General features: G+C 43.8%; 1 protein-coding gene across 1 annotated transcript in view; it reads left to right on the top strand.

Annotated features, from left to right (window-relative positions):
- Positions 1-15,961, top strand: part of GALNT17 (polypeptide N-acetylgalactosaminyltransferase 17) — a 216,548-nt gene that overhangs the window by 123,403 nt on the left and 77,184 nt on the right. The window contains exon 6 of the mRNA XM_069791502.1: positions 15,531-15,648. Coding sequence (XP_069647603.1) covers positions 15,531-15,648 — 118 coding nt within the window. The remainder of the gene's footprint in view (positions 1-15,530; positions 15,649-15,961) is intronic.

The following is a 15,961-nucleotide window of genomic DNA, read 5'->3' on the forward strand; positions in this document are numbered from 1 at the left end:
CTTGAGTCTGAATCTAGTGGATTTGGGGGGCAGTTGGGCAGTGGTGGGACACTGCCTCTCCTCCTGCATCATGGGATCCGTCATGGGAGATGATCATCCTTGAAGAGCACTGTGTGTTATTTTTCCAGTCAAAATGGTCTAAATCAAATGCAAAGGATGGTTGAAACAGGCAAGTGGTAGGCATGAAAATAGTCTCATAACATGCAGGGCACAGAGAATGGGATGGGGGAAAAGGAAGCACAAAAGGCTGTTAGCCGGGGCACCAACCTCTTTCTTTTCTGTTTAGCCTCAGCTTCCCTTAAAATTCCTGCTGTTTATCCACTTTGCCCACATGGGAGCCAGAAGCCTTCCTGCTCTTTTCTGTCAAATTAAATTAATGGGGAGGAAAAACAACCACACAGATGCTCTAAATCCCAGGCTAATACTGCAGAGTTTTGGCTCCTGCAGCTGATTCTCAGTGTGGTTCAAAAGCAGCTCTGGAGACACTCAGGGTACTCAGAAAGGCAAAAGAGCAACAATTTTTGTGTTTAAACTGAGAGCTGAATTTTTCATCCAGTTCTGGAAGGCGAGATGTGGAATCAAATCCTGGGTTTGTCTGTGATGCATATGTGTGCATTTATGATGGAGCTAATTTGCTGTGGGCAATGCACAGGAGTTTTCCACTGACTACACTGGCCGGATGAGCTTTTTTGCTAAAGTAATAGTATAAAAAATTTTTTGGGAAGCCTCTGTGAGCATGAGGGAAGCGTGTCCCCCATCTGCAGCTCCCCGATTCCAGCAAACCACCTGGGAGAGACAGAGATGGAAACCCAGCTGCTTGCACAGAGCAACATGCATGTGCTTTGGTGATTTGACTTTTTTGGGGGGCAATTTGATTTTTCTAAGATCAGTTTAAGTTTTCTCTCTGCCCTGTAACTCTTTGCAGCCAGCCCAGGACCTGGAGAATAGCTCCAGATCAAATGGCCCCAGTCACAAATGCACTGGCATGAGCTACTGCAGCCACTTAAGGGCAGAACAATTGTGTCCTGTAGATGCAGATATTATTTTTGTGCAGGGGAATAATTAAGGCAAAGGTTGCGACAGTCGCAGCATGGCACCAGCCGTCCGCTTACTTTTTGCTTGTTGTATTTTCAAGTATGGAGAAGAGCCAAAGGGAGAGTGCAATGGCCTTTTTACTTTAACCATATCTAAGAACCCAGATCATCCTTCTGTAAACAGCTTTGATTTGGCTCTTTATAGGCAGCTTGGACCTTCTCCTGCCATCATTGCACCTCTCTGATAGCATGTGCTCTGCTATCGTGGTTCCTCTTTCAGCACTTTCTTTCCTTTTCTTTCTTGATACCTGGATGACTGGGTTACAAAGGGTGCTCTCACATGCTCCAGATTTAGTGCTGGAATCTCATGGTGCTGCTGGATGTTTTGCATAAGTGTTGCTATGTGCATGGATTTGCCTTTTCTCTTAAGAACTGTTGGAGGGTGGGGGGAGTTTTGCAAACCTTTAGGTGAATGGAAGCAGTTTTATCAGTATTAATTATAATGAGCTGTTTTGCCCTCAGTGAAAGCTGAAGACTCTGGATCAGGATAAGAGTGAAATCAGGGATCTGAAGCTGTTGGAGCTACTCGTGGTCAATGCCAAGGACAGATTCAGAGTTTTTCTGAGTTGGAGCCTATATGAAGATCAGGAGTAAGCACTGATCCTATGGAAAATATATATTCTGAGCTTCTTTCACTTAGCCATCTTTTAATGGAAAACATATTATTAAAGTAGGTACTGCTTGCAAGATTAAGACCAAAATTTGCTAAGCAGTATTTCTAAACACTGATGGATAGATTTTATGAGAGCAAAGTTTTGGTTTGTTTTGTTTTTCTCTAATTTGGGAGATGCTCCCAGCAGGACAGCTTGTTTCCACAGTGTCTTTTGCTGTACCCTACTTCCCCTGTTAATGCTGCACATCTGCAGGCATAAAGCAGCAATTTCTAAAAATGTGTATGCTACACAGTGTTTTGTATGACAATATTCTTTTACTTTTTGAAAATTGCTAGGCAAGAATCTCTAAAATGTATCACAAGCCATCAGTGTGAGTTTAAATGGTTTTCTTAATTCAGAGTGAATTCTTCAGCGAGAGCATGCCATCCACAATTTAGTCTCTCAACTGTTAAAATGTCAGATTCTTGCCTCTCAATTAAAGCAGGGATGGTAAAGTGGGACCTCAGTAAAGAGGTTTTTCAGTGTAGCATTAATGCTGAAGTGTTCAGATGTGTTCCACGTGCAGATTATGAACCTTTTCATTATAGCACTTGTCCTGTGTAGGTTATGTACAGGTTTACCCCACGGCTTCAGAAGAGTTTGGTTTTGCTGTTCACTCCCCATTTCTGATTGACTCCTTAATGTTGCAGCCTGCTATTAAAAAGCAGCCTCCTTCTGCAACTGGCCCTGGCAACCAAGAGGTTGGAACTTCCCTTGCCTCCCCTGCTATTCTGTGGTCCATCCTTAGACTTAAAATCAACACGTTTTTTCTGATTAAAGGCAAAAGTGGAGGGAAAGTGCTTTTGGCTCTTTTGGCATGCGGTACTTTGTAGAAAGAAAGGGCATAATTGTTATTCCGTGTAGTAAAACTGGCAGCGATTCCTAGCACATGCCTTTTTTTTTGTCTTTCCTTCCCACTGTTAATTTTGCACAAGCAAGAAGCCTCTGCGAATACACTTTAAAAATGCAATTTAAATTAATACTTGTTTGTCCAAGAATCAGAAGGCAGTTTGGATTGAAGGCATGGAGCGTGTCCTCACAGTATGAACTCCTTGCAACTCTTGGTTTGGTTTAACGGTCTTTGGATTTGCAGGACTCTGCAGACCATCCACTGATAAAGTTTCCCCACTAATCCGACTTCTTTTCTAGGAGTTCAGACACTGACATCCACTCCCTCCAGTTTTTTCCAGACCATGGATTCAATCACGAAGTCTTGATTTGTTTAAAGCCTGCAGCATGTTGGAGGTCTGCCAGGGCAAACTGCAGATCCTTTCCCCCAAGGAATCTGATGCTGCTTAACTTTTAGGCAAAACACAAATAAAAGAGTCAGCCTTTTGGCCATAAACGTTTTATAGCATGGGATAAATGCTTCGTTAGCAAAATGAGAATGGCAAAGCACTTGGAATTCCCTGTGTAAAAATGTCACCTTCCTCTAGAAAACGGGAGCAGCTCCCTCTTTGCTCCTGGCTGCATTTTTATGCATCAAGCTACAAAACTATTGCAGAGCTGAAAACCCAGCCATCTCAAATACCCTTCCACACAACCTGCACCATGGTGGGTGACAGGCAGTCCCCTCCACCTCCCCGAGAGGAGCCCATGCCCATGCCAAGCCCGGGGTGCGGAGAACCAGCCTTCCCTTGACCTTCTCCCTTTTAGTCCTGGGAACCTTGTTGCCAAACTGGTTGTGAACTGCAAGAAAGCACCTGCAAACACAGCTAAATGAACATTCGTGCTGACTTCTCCAGTTTGACTGTGTGTAGTCAGTGTATGATGTTATATTCCTTGGGATGACCATTTGAAGGGGAAAAAGGACCTACTTTCCGCATTTCTTTTGCTCACTGAATGCTGACTTCAGACCAGCTCCTGTCATGTTAAGTGTACAAGTTAAATCCTGGCTCTTCATCAGGTCCAATTCTTCTTGGGCTGATTGATGCTGTGTTTACACATGGCTAAGCCCATACATCCCAACTTGTGCAGTTGCCTAATTATCAGGTGCCAGAGAGTGCAAGCTGACTGGTGATGTACACTGGCTGCTTACATGAGTGACCTGCAATTCAAACACGTTTTTTGGTTTTTTTCCCTAAACTTTGAAGGTGAACTTTTGCTGCCAAGGAGCTTGCTGAGAGTTTTGCCAACAACTTCAGGAGAGCCTTGAATCCAAATTCTCCATTTAGAAAATCAATGCATTTGCTGGTTTGTTTTTTTGGTTTTTTTTTGTTTTTTTTTTTTAAAACCCGCCCCAAAAACCCAACAAAAAAAAAAATCTTAAAAAAAACACAGCAAACTGACTCTGAGTGTGTTCATGTTGAGCATGCCCCATTCCAGCAGAAGTCAGTTACAGGCTAGACTTGTCCTCAGGCTTTGAGCTTTGTACCAACTTGAAGTCAGTAGATCATTACAATTTTTTTGCTTGCACTGTGATCAGCATTGCTTCACGCCACCTTTTCAAAGAGTTCTTGCATTAGAAGTAGTGGTCCCCAACCTGTGCATGTCTGAGAGGAAATGCATAGAGCCTTAAAATTTTCATAGGTCTTTCGGTGTGATAAATGTACCTGGGATGGGATGTGATTTCTGCTTTTGAAGCTGTTGGCCCTAAGTTGTCTGACCCTTAAACAGGCAGTTTGGTTAAATCCCTTTGCAAATATTGGGACATCTGATTTGTGGCTGGGTAGATCTGCTCTAATCCAGATGGAGGTGAATCCAAAACGGCTTCTCCACCTCTGAGTTTCCTTACCTGGCAATCATCTTTACTAAGTTTGCATTTACATCTTGATACAGTTCTTCCCACATTAATTTTTCTTTTTCTACCTGCTTCACTCAGTGTTTAAAATAAAACAAACCCCAAACCCTGAGAAATGAGAGTGACATTTACTATTAAATGCTGGAGGCACAAAATATATCTGTTTTATTTCTCAGGAATTGTGCTTCTGCGCTATGGATGCGTGAAGGGTAAAATAAACCTGAGAGCTGCCCTCCCTACGAATAGGCTTGTATCAAGGAGTTGTCAAAATAAATGCATTACTCAGCTTCTTTGAGGTGCTTACAGGGCTATTTCAGTGCACTCTCATTTACCCATGAAGTGAAACTGCTTCATCTGTCAATAACTATTACTCACGTCCCTATTGTTTGTACCAGCCTATCATGAATGTAAACGCATTCGCCTAAATTCTGTCTGCAGAAATATCCATGAAATTCCCAATAACATCAGTCTCCTGAATCTTTAACTTCAACATCCATTACAGCCATGTATCAGAAAGCAACATGGGGCTGTGCAAAACTAACTAATAATGAGGAGCTCAGTCATCACCCAATGCACGTTTCTGATAGTGGCTTGAGTTTAGTGTTTAGGAGGAATTTAGGTTTAGGAAGTACTTCTGAGTGTTTGAAGGAGACAAGGACCGGTTGGTGAGTTGTGGTTACACTGTAGGTTTGAAAGTGACTGTGCAAAATAACCCTCCTGTGGAAGAGGTGCTGTGTGACTGCATTCACAAGCACAACTAGGCGTAATGATGGCATTAATCTTTCACTGCTCTTTTATTCATGTTGTTTCTTAGAGACCAGCTGAGCTGACAGGGACTTGTGCTCTGTTCCTACCTGTCAAGGGAATTACTTTTTAACTCTATTTTGTGACAGCCCACAGTTTCATTTGTGTGTTTGTCCCCAGATGCATGGTTTTGGCTTGCAGCATCTTTGTTACAGGCAGTGATTCACCGAGAGAGGTTTCTCTCCTGATTTCTGGGGTTTGGCTTGAGTGTTCAGAGAATAAAAATGGCGTTTTAGCTGTAAACAGAGCAGGTCTGTTCTAGAGTGATACTCACATGCATGACCCTCAGAGCCCATCTTCATATTATCACCACCTTTAAAAAGCCAACTTAACTGTAATACTGCAGTTTCTTTCGTTTTTCATTTGATAGTCACTTGAAGCAAGTTTAGAAGTGCTATAAGCGCTACATTGGAGAAATGCTTTTTGGGTTTGCACGATTAACCATGAATGTCTTCCTTGTGATGTCATATATCTTCATCCAAGAAGGGTGAAAAGGAGCCGTCCAGTTGGGATGGGACCCAGCCACCGTGTGGTTTCTGCCTCCCGAACTCCCCTGCTTGGACTGGTCTGTATAGATGCGTGTAAGTGCAGACGTGTGCTTTGCGTAATAGGTGGGGTGGTGGCACAGTCTCCTTCAGCTGGGTTTTTTTGGAAGAAAGCAGTTGTGGCTCGTGTTTCTGTGCTGAGCTCATTCCTCTCCATGTGAAGAGAAGCTGAGAGTAGAGCCCCTGGGGAGTGCTCGCTAAGATGTGGGAGCCTGGCAAGTTAAATGGGGACACTGATTTTCCTGTTTTAGGACACAACACGCTGACCAAGTCCCATTTTGGGTACCAAGGGGTCTTTGGCAGCTCGGATCAAAGTGAAGGATCAGGGGGGTTGAATCCTGATCCTTCGGCTCCAGCTTGGTGCTTTAACCAGGGCATGACTTGTTGCTGCGTTAGGCTGAGAGTTGTGTCTGAGACAAAGAGAAGTTTGTTTACCTGTGACATTTGTTTGCCGTGATTTTTATGCTAGGTGAAGAGGAAGAACATGACTGGAAGTCAACCGCTTTGCTGCCCTTGAGAAAAAATATATTTGTGTTAAAAAAAGAAAAGTAAATAACGTGTTCCTGTTAAGTGCCTGTTAATTACACATATTACATCTAAAAGTAATTATCATTTAATTAGCAGTCTAGCAACAGTGAAAAGAGATGAAGTTAGTTACGTTGCATTTGTTACTGATAGTAAGTGAAGGGTCGTATTCCTGATGAAGCAATTCCTGCAGAAGCAATTTGGACCGGCCCTTTGGCGAGTGTGAGCAGCACCGTGGAGCCAAACCCACCAGGGCTGGGGGCTGCAGCAAGTAGGACAGCAGGGACCCAGAGTGGTACCAAAATGTGCCCACTGCAGGTTTTCCATAACTGCTATCTACTTCGTCTATAAGGAATTAGATGCTCCCATTTGAAACCAGTGGAGAGTGGGACTAGGATTAGATATCAGATTAGATGAGTGTGTGCAGTCTTTGATACCCAAACTCTGGTCTCCATCCTAGGTATTTCTAAGGATAAACATTTGGTCTTTTTTATTTCTTTTCCCTTTCCTGCACCAAACATTTTGTTATAAGTCAGGGGTCAGAAGTGCCAAAAGATCATGTGTTAGAGGAAATAAAGTACAAGAAATCTTTCACCTTCATGGAGGTGAAATCCTAGCATTCACCTGCTCTTGTGTCACTGGGGTTTTTGAAGTGGTGCAAATGCAAATCCTTAAATCTAGGACTATATAAAAACATTGTCTTCTTGAGGAACTGGGAAATGGTTTAAAGGTGTTGACTGCCTAGCTGTGTGTGTTAAATCCAAGTTATCTAGGAGGACTGGTGAAGGCACCTCCCATTCTGTTCAGAGCTGCCCAATGAGGTGGATTTCAGTTGCTGCCAATCAGCAGAAATGAGGTTTTAAACTACTTCTGGCGAATCTTTGAAGCCAGTGCCTGACGTTGCCCTGGGGAGTTATGCATCTCCAACGTCGAATAAATAGGTCTGATTTGCATAGACAAACACTACCGTTTTAATGAAAAGTTCATGTGGGATTGAAAACCCCTGAATAAGCTGTTCAGGAGGGTGCTTGCCACTTGCATTGAAGAGGCGACTGATAGTCGATAGTAGGAAGAGACCATGACCTCCTGTTGATTAATCTTTAAAGGTATGTGCTCTCCTTACCTACTCCACATTAAGTAACAGCAGCTTTCCTGTGTGCAGTGTGGTGATACACAGCATGGGGAAGAGACTCTGATTTACTCTTACCTCCCAGCAAACTGCTTTGTTTTGTTAGAATTTTATCTCATGTTGGTTAACTTGTTTTAACTAATGAGATACTAGAAAACATCTATATTCCTAGTGGAGCCAAGGCTTTGTGGCTTAGCTCCTGGGTTTGATTACAAGATGTACTCTGGCTGGATAATTTCTGTGCAAATAAAATGTAACAGCAATTTCCGTATCTGCTTTGAGTGTAAGACCTTTAGGGGACCAGTCATACAGGAAAAGTAAAACCAGGTTAACTAAATACTATCCCTTTCTGACTCTTCATCCATGCTAATCTGTGCTCCCCTTTGTATTCTGTCTTGATGTGCAATAGCTTTCCAGACAGGGAAAGTATTTTTCTTGCTATCTTTTATGCATTTTTCAGTAGCTTCCAATATGAGCCAGTGCATATGTGAAAGTCGTGCTCTGTTTTGTCTCAGCCTCCAAATCTGAGACTCTGTATTGCCTCTCCTGGAGGACTGTCCGTAATAAATCACTATTTTTTCCCCCACTTCTGCCTTTGTGAATAAATGGGACACAATTAGGGGTCAAACCCCCAGTGTACTGGTATTTGCAAACGTGCAGTTGTGCTACAGTGACTTGTGGGAAGGAGCCTCTTTCCCCTGTGCTCTAGGGAGGCACCCAGGCTCATTGCTGTGGCCCAAAAGGTTCACACCGAATGCGAATGACTGGGTTTCCCTCTGAGTGCCTGTCTCTGCACCGCCTCCAGGAATAGCTCAGCAACTGCCATTAAATTAGCTAAAATGAAGAGCCATCTTTTAAGTAGATCCCAAGGGAGAATCCTGTAATTGCAACTATTTCCTCAAAACCATTCCTGAACAGAGACTGAGTCCCACTTGAAGGGTAATTATCAGATTTACTTTCTCCAAGGTGACTTCTTCAGGGCTTGTACTCTGAGACTCAGAACCGCACACCTCAAATGCTGCGATGCAGCGTTGCTCCCCCGTGTACACAGAAAGTGCAGGACCGGGGCCGTCAGAGTTGGCGCCTTGCGCTATTGCCAGCGCTTGGGCAAATGATGGAGAACAGCCAAAACACCTTCTGCAAATTCTCGTGACCCTGAGCAAGGCTCGCTCCCATCTTATGGCTGTTGGTCTGGAAGGGTTTATCGAGGTTGGTGTCTTTTGCTGAGGTCCCAACAAGATGGCTGTAGGAGATGGTTAGGCAGTTGGCACGTGGCCTAAGTGTCTTCTGCTTCCAGGTGGCTGTGGAAATGGGGTAAGTCCTGATCCATGTAATGGAGATCTTTGGGGCTGGAGTTTTACTTCAGCTGACAAAATACCTGGAGTTGGGGATGATTACTACCTGCACATGAGCATTTTGACAGCCTACAGCAGCACACATCAGTACAAAAACTCCTGCTAAAAGTGCTGAAGAAACAGGAGCATGGAGGTGGGTGCTCAGGCATCTGGTGATTTTTAGTGCCGGGACATCCTTGGGTTTTCTAGAATATACAAGGAAGGAAAATGCTTTTAGGCAAACACCTTCACAGCAGTTTTTATCCTGGAGGGGAAATTTTACAGTTGAGTTACAGTCCTGAAGCTTGGACCTGTAAATAGAAATCTGCTTTAGGCTGGCACGCTGTATCTTACTTAGCACACCATGGGCACCATAAGGGTATGCATGCAGCTTTTGTTGCTGCTGGTGGCTTAAAGCAAGGCTAGAAACAGCAAATTGTGTGTGCGATTCCTCACTTACAAGTTTATTAACTACCAGTGCTTTTCTCACCATAGATGACTTAAATTGGGGGGCGGGGGGTCTGGCATACAAAGCAATATTGGTAGTTAATTCAGCAACTCCAGTGTGGAAGTCACTAAACTGATTTATAAATGCTTTTTCTCAAGAGCATCTAGGTATTATACTCATCTGACAGATGAGGAAACAGAGGTACAAAGAAGTTAAATGCTTTGCCTGAGGTCCCAGAGCGAGCCGCTTCTTCACATGGAAATCGGAGCAGGCATACAACAGTGACAAAGTCAGATCTATCTTGAGCAAGGTCACAGACATGGGTAGACATAATAGGTATTTTAAAAAATACATAGTTTTCACAGCTTCTTTGCCATTAAAAGTTTAAGTCGTATTAATCTCCAGTAAATTCAGAAAAGGCATTCAATCTAGCATCTCTTTTATGTGGTATCTTTTATTTTTAATTTGTTTCACAGATTCTGTAGTACTTAGCGACAGCGGGAAAATAAACCCATTTGAAACAGACAATTAACCAAGGTCACTGGGGCAGGAAAGCTAGAATTATTCAAGAAACAACTATTGCAGATGCCATCCTGGGGATAATATTAAGCAAGGTACGCTGCTGTGGGCTAAAATGCCATTCCTTCGCAGAAATTTTATTACATTCTTGTGAAAGACATCCCGCTTTTATCTGCCCAAGCCATTACGCAGGCAGTGAAGGGAAGCTGAGAGCGTGGCTCCTGCCTGACTCCGCATCTGCATGTAGATGCCCCGCTGTAGGAGGCAGAAGCAATATATATTTCTCCTTTGGAGATGCACTACATGCGTGACATTAGCTTTTGGGCTTTTGTGATCAGTGTCTTGCCCTCGCGCTTGTGCACTGCTGTTAGCTGCCTCCTGCAGCTGCTCTAGTGCTCACACACTCTTCCATTACTGCAGAGTTCTTAAATTAATGATCTGAAGTTCACTTTCAAAGGAAATACCGTTGCAGACACCCAGGCTGTGTCTGCCTTGCATGTTTGCTTTTGGGGAAGCTGGGCCAGGGCTAAGGGGTGAGACAGGGGCACCATGCGATTGTCATTGCAGTTGCGGAGCTTGTGGGCAGGAGGGTGCTGCCCTGTCCTCATCCTCTTCCTCGCTGGTGCCTCCTGGATGTGGCCGAACCCTCTCTGAGGACAGGGGGAGGAGAACAAAGTGTGGTGGTGGGGTAGAGCTGCCGAAGATGACAGGCAGGCTGGGCAAGGCCAGGTTTGTCTTTGGGCCTCTGGTTCGCTCTGCCTGGCCCTGCCGTTTCCTTGTAGAGGGAGTTGTTTTGTCTTGGCGTAATCTCATTTCAGAGAAGAACGGGGTCGCTTCCAGCTCCGGGCTCTGCCTGAACCTCTCCTGTCACAGTCTCGTCACTCCACAGGCCCCAAGAGCCAGGTCAGGCTCTGCAGGGCAGTTCCCAAGGATGCGGATGGTCGCTAAGCCAAGTGCAACTGAGAAACAGGCTTGTTGTTTTCCAATTAATTTTTGATTCATTCGGTTCCTCTCCTCTTCCATTTCTCTGCCCCCCAGAACCTGAGGGACCAGAGGTGTTCTCTGTGGCTTTGCAGTAAGACTGACTGCAGATCCCTGTGAGAAGAGCACATCGCCTGGGGACGGCAGCAGCCCCGGGGTAGCCCTTGGAGCACTCAGCAGAGACGCTGCCCCTCTGCGACCCCAGAGCCATCCTGCTGTGGTCAGACTGGGCCCAGTCTGTGTTCTGCAGGGGGCTGGACCGGCCAGAAAGGCAGCCAGAGTGGGAGGGCTCATATCTGGGGTCCCCTTGCGAGGCCAAGCCGTCCCTGAGCCCCCGGGACACAGCTTGTTGCCAGTGAAGCAAAGGGTTTTGCATGGTCTCTGCCCCATGGAGGGCTGCTGCCTGTGGGCAGGGTCTGATTAACCCTGTCTTATGACCAGGGGGGTCAATCCATCATGCCACATGCTTGTATTTAATTTCCACGTGCTTATTCTCTTGCTATAAACCTGTGTTTCTCATCCCGGTCTTTATTTATTCTGCAATACGTTCACTGTGCCACAAACGCAGAAGCACAGAGGTGACAGCACTGACAGTTGTTTCTGTTTGCATATCAGGTCCTTAATTTTGTCTATGGCCAAATGAAAATCAAGTGTTTTATCGTAGAGTGTCACATAAAGATAAAGATGGTATTCTTCCTTACTCTGCTATCATCAGGGAAGTAATTGATAGGCCACTATTTAAAGCCACAGGCTTAATTTGACTGAATTTGATAATTTACCTATAATTTTCTACATATTAAGAGTTCGTTAAATTTAAGTCGTGGAGCTCAGAGTTTCCCAGTGTTTCCTGCTGAGATGCTGGCTGCCACCAGTGACCCCCAGCTGAAACGCAGAGGTGCAGAGAGGCAGCACGAGTGGGAAATTGTGCGTGTTTTGGACAAGACTGAAATCTCAAAATGGAAAATTAGATGTTTGAATTTGGTATGTTAAATTAGGAATGGCAAGTTTGGGAGAGGGACAAATAAGGCCTTTCTGGGCAGGTAGAGGACCATCCTAAATTTGCTAAATGCAGTGCCGTGTCTCCTAAAGCAGTGGGATTGTGTAGTTGAAGGTGAGCAACTCCGTGATTGAAGTTCATTAAAAACAACAGCAGTTTAATGGAAACTGGACACCCCAGCAGTTCTTAAAGTATATTCTCAGCCTTCTTGCACTCAGTGGTATGACTGCTAATTATTTTTTTAATATCTTTTTTCTACATATTTTATAACTTGCACTTTAGTATAAAATTGGAAGCAAAATCCAATTGTGTAGGAAAATTTAATTTCCTTGAATTGAAGAAGCAATCTACTTGAGACTTTTTAATCATTAGATGATAACTGTGCACTAAAGAAAGGAAGACCATTAAAGTAACTTAATAGACTAGGATAAACGTTTTCCCCTGTATCATCTTCATCTTTATTTAGAGATTCATGCTGAGGATATTTCATAAAAGCTGCTCTTCTTGACCTTTCGTCACTTACTGTAGAGAGGAAGCAGCCAGAATAATGGCAAGGAACTAATGCTGTGGATTTCTGGATACGCAACCAATAATTCCACTGAACATCTCTGTTCATCCTTTCTTGCCAAATTCTGCTTTTCCTTTCTCATTAAAGAAAGAATAGCTTTTGGGACAAATAAAAATGCATTTAGCTGAGCTGTGTGATTTTTAAAAACAAACTGTGTTAATGCTTTTAATTAAGGGGCAGAGGAACAAGAGGCTTTATCAGCTCTTTGTCTGCAGGCCATTATTTCATTGTGGATGGGCTATCTATTATTGTAAACGTCCACCTTTTTGAAGGATTTACTACAAAATCAAATGGTGTTTTTATTTAAATTGTTGAGCGCCACTTGATTCCTCATTTATTTAATATGGAGGCATTGTTACAAAGAAGAATGTAGCACTTAATTTGTATTGCTTGAGGGACCCCAGATCCGCTCGGGAGCGCTGCTTTGCATGCTTCACGGTATTGTGTGTTGAAAACAGAATGTAAAGCAAAATGAAGAAGAAGAAAATTTGAAGGTGAAGTTACAAAATCCCAATCAGACTGTTTCTAAGAGCATTTTGGAAAGGATTGGTGACTCTGTGGTCTATAAATTGAAGTAATGTTGCAAAATAATGATGCAAATGCTTTTTTGGGCTACAGCTCCTGTGCATGGCTGTTGAGCAGCTTCCAGTTCAGAAAACCTTGTTGATCTGGTGGTGAGTTCCCAGTGATCCACATATTGGGTCAGAAATGCAGTTTCATTTGTCTGAAACATTCATCTGGATTTTTTTCTGGCTTTAACTCTTCTCTGAGTGCCTTTAACAGACCTAACAGGTTTTAACTGGGGAGGTCAGAGGTTCCTGTGCTCCCCCACACCTATTCCCAGTGGAGGAGATGAACTGGGTTGTTCATGTTCCATGTAAAACCAGAGCAACTTACCCTTCTATTTAATTCCAGGAGTTAATCTAGGATAATGGAGCTATTAGATTTGGCATCTGTAAAGTGGTTATCATTTCAGAAAGAATTGTTTCTGCTAATGGCAGTTAACTTGCTACAAATAAAGCAATAGAATTGAAATCTTAAGTACTAGAGTGGCAGCAAACCATGAAACATTATACTGCTTATTGGAAGGAAGGCCGAGCTTGCTGTCGGGGAAGAAATCTATTGAAAAACCCCCGATGGATTCCAGTTGTAACTAATTTAATATGGCAGCAGCATTCAGCTGTTCTACTAGTCTATTAAAAGTGTTAAAATGTCTATAAATAATAATACTTAAGTGGCTAGAACTCTTCATCCAAGGAGCTCAAGGGTTTCTCAAAGATTAATTCAGCCAGCTGCTGGCAGAGCCAAGCTGCAGGTCCCTTGGGGCTTATTGGGCCCTGCGGCTGCCTGGGGTGCATTGGGGACCCCAGATGCTCCTCTGGCAGATATGGACATTTTGCATGGTGTGGATGGGGAGGTTGAGCGTGGGCCTGATCCTTGCTATCTGTAAGCTGTGTCTGGGTATATTCGAGGGTGCTTTCCTCCTCTGCGAGCCATAACTGCTTAGTTCAGCCTTGAACGTGCTCCACAGCATGGACAAGCCGTGAAATGTGCTTTGAGCCAGGACTTTGGGGCTGCCGTTAAAACACATGACCCCGTTGCCCTGTTTCTACCTCAAGACCAGGTTCACTCTGGAGAAGGTGCATTTCTAAGTGGTGTGAGATTTCCAGGCTACCATTGGTATTAGACCCTGCAAGTCTTCCCCAGGCGGCACAAGGCAAGTGTCTCCTAGGTCCAGGCAAGGAGCTGCAGAGGTGATCACCATCCCATTCTGCATGGTGGACCTTTCCCCTGCTTGAAGCTTTGACCTCAGGGTGGGTGGAGGGGTTCTGTAGCTCCCCATAAGAGCAGACTCTGGCAGTACCTTGGCATGGCTGAGTGGTAAAATTCGTTGTCTCCTCCATGCTGATCCCTCTAAGTGGATCCATGTTTTTTTGTCTTTGCAGCATGGATTCAAATGAAAGCAAGCTAAAGGGGAGAATGGTTTTTACAGTTCTATTTTAGTACAGAAAATATCCCAGGGGGTAAACTTTCCACTTACCATAACTGCAACAGATTAGTGTATCCCCAAGCAGCAAGAGCATAATGATACGGTTTTGTTCAGTGCTGTGCTCTGTGGCAAAGTGTAATTTTATGGAGAAGGTCACAAGTGTTTAACCACTCAAAAAATACCCCCAAACGTGATCTCAGCTTGTGTGAATCAGAGCAGCATCCTCATCTTAGGGAAGCTGTGTCAGATGGAGACCTGGTAGAAGGTAATGAGGGAGGGACAGTGCATGTGTGCATGGCAGCCAGGGTCGTTAGTAAACACAATCATGTATTATGTTCATAAAATTGCATAGTTTTTATAAATTAACCCCTGACACCGAGTTTTTCCTCAATCTTTCTGCTATTCTGTTGATGTCAGTATCATTAGTACTACTCTCGTTTTTCTCTTATTATTTTCTCTGACTGGACACTGTGCTTGGCTGCTCTCGCAGAGGTGGAGCCGAGCAGCGCTGTTAGCTGGAGGGCACGAGGTTTTGCAGGAGAAACATGACAACTTGATCTCTAACCTAGAGCCCTGTCAGTATTGGTGGAACTGGGCAAATGCCACAGCAGTTGTTTCTGCAAACAGTTGTCTTGAGTTTTTAAAGGATTTGCTTCTGCAAATTTGCAATTTATCTTTTTGTCGCTGGTTGGTGATGACTCCTTTGTGATATAAAGAACCCAATTGGAAACCCTGTTTCACAGGATACCTTAAAAACTAGTGTCTGTCCTGAAGTCTACTCTGTTACTAGACATGCTTGAAGAAAATAAGAGAGGAAATGCCATTATTACATTTCTTTCACTTACAAGGAATGGAAACCCAAAGAAGTTACGGCCTTGCCCATAGACACACCAAGGTGTTTGTGACAGAGCCAAGACCGGAAAGTTTTTCAGTAATTTAATCCTGGGACAACTCTTTCTACAGTGTCTACAGTCTACAGCAGTCTCTACAGCAGTCTCTACACAGTGAAATGAACTTGAATTGTGGACAATTTCATCGCAGTGGTAAAAGAATGTCTTCAAAGGCACAGAGCTCACTCATTGCCACAAAATCTCTGGGATAACCGGTGGCAGGAAGCATCTGAAGCCAACAGGAGCTTTGTAGAAATTAAAAATTGGAACATGTCAATAATTGTGCATTTCTGTTGGTTTTGTCTTCATACAGGACGCCGGCGATGATCGGTTGCTCATTCGTTGTGCACAGAAAATTCTTTGGAGAGATTGGGCTCCTTGATCCTGGGATGGATGTGTATGGAGGGGAGAACATAGAGCTCGGCATCAAGGTTTGTGACACATTTGCAAGAAAAATTGCACCCAAGAGTATTGAAGGAACCTAAAGCAACACTTTAACAAGTTAGCATAAACAGTTATTAGAATGCTTCAGGGGAACTGAGCATTGATGTGTTTTATAGCATTTAAATTTAAGTCTAAGGGGGGAAAATGACTTGCTTTTAGGGTGAGTGTAGCTTTTTTTCTTGGATTCTTCTCTGTCTTACCTGATGCAAAAAGCTACTGAGATGAGATGGTATGCCAACTTAAACAGGCCCTGGTGACATTGTCACACCATTGCTATAAGTTGTAGGTATCTTAAACACC

This window comes from Haliaeetus albicilla, chromosome 9 (assembly GCF_947461875.1).
Source record: "Haliaeetus albicilla chromosome 9, bHalAlb1.1, whole genome shotgun sequence".
In the NCBI taxonomy this organism is placed as follows: domain Eukaryota; kingdom Metazoa; phylum Chordata; class Aves; order Accipitriformes; family Accipitridae; genus Haliaeetus; species Haliaeetus albicilla.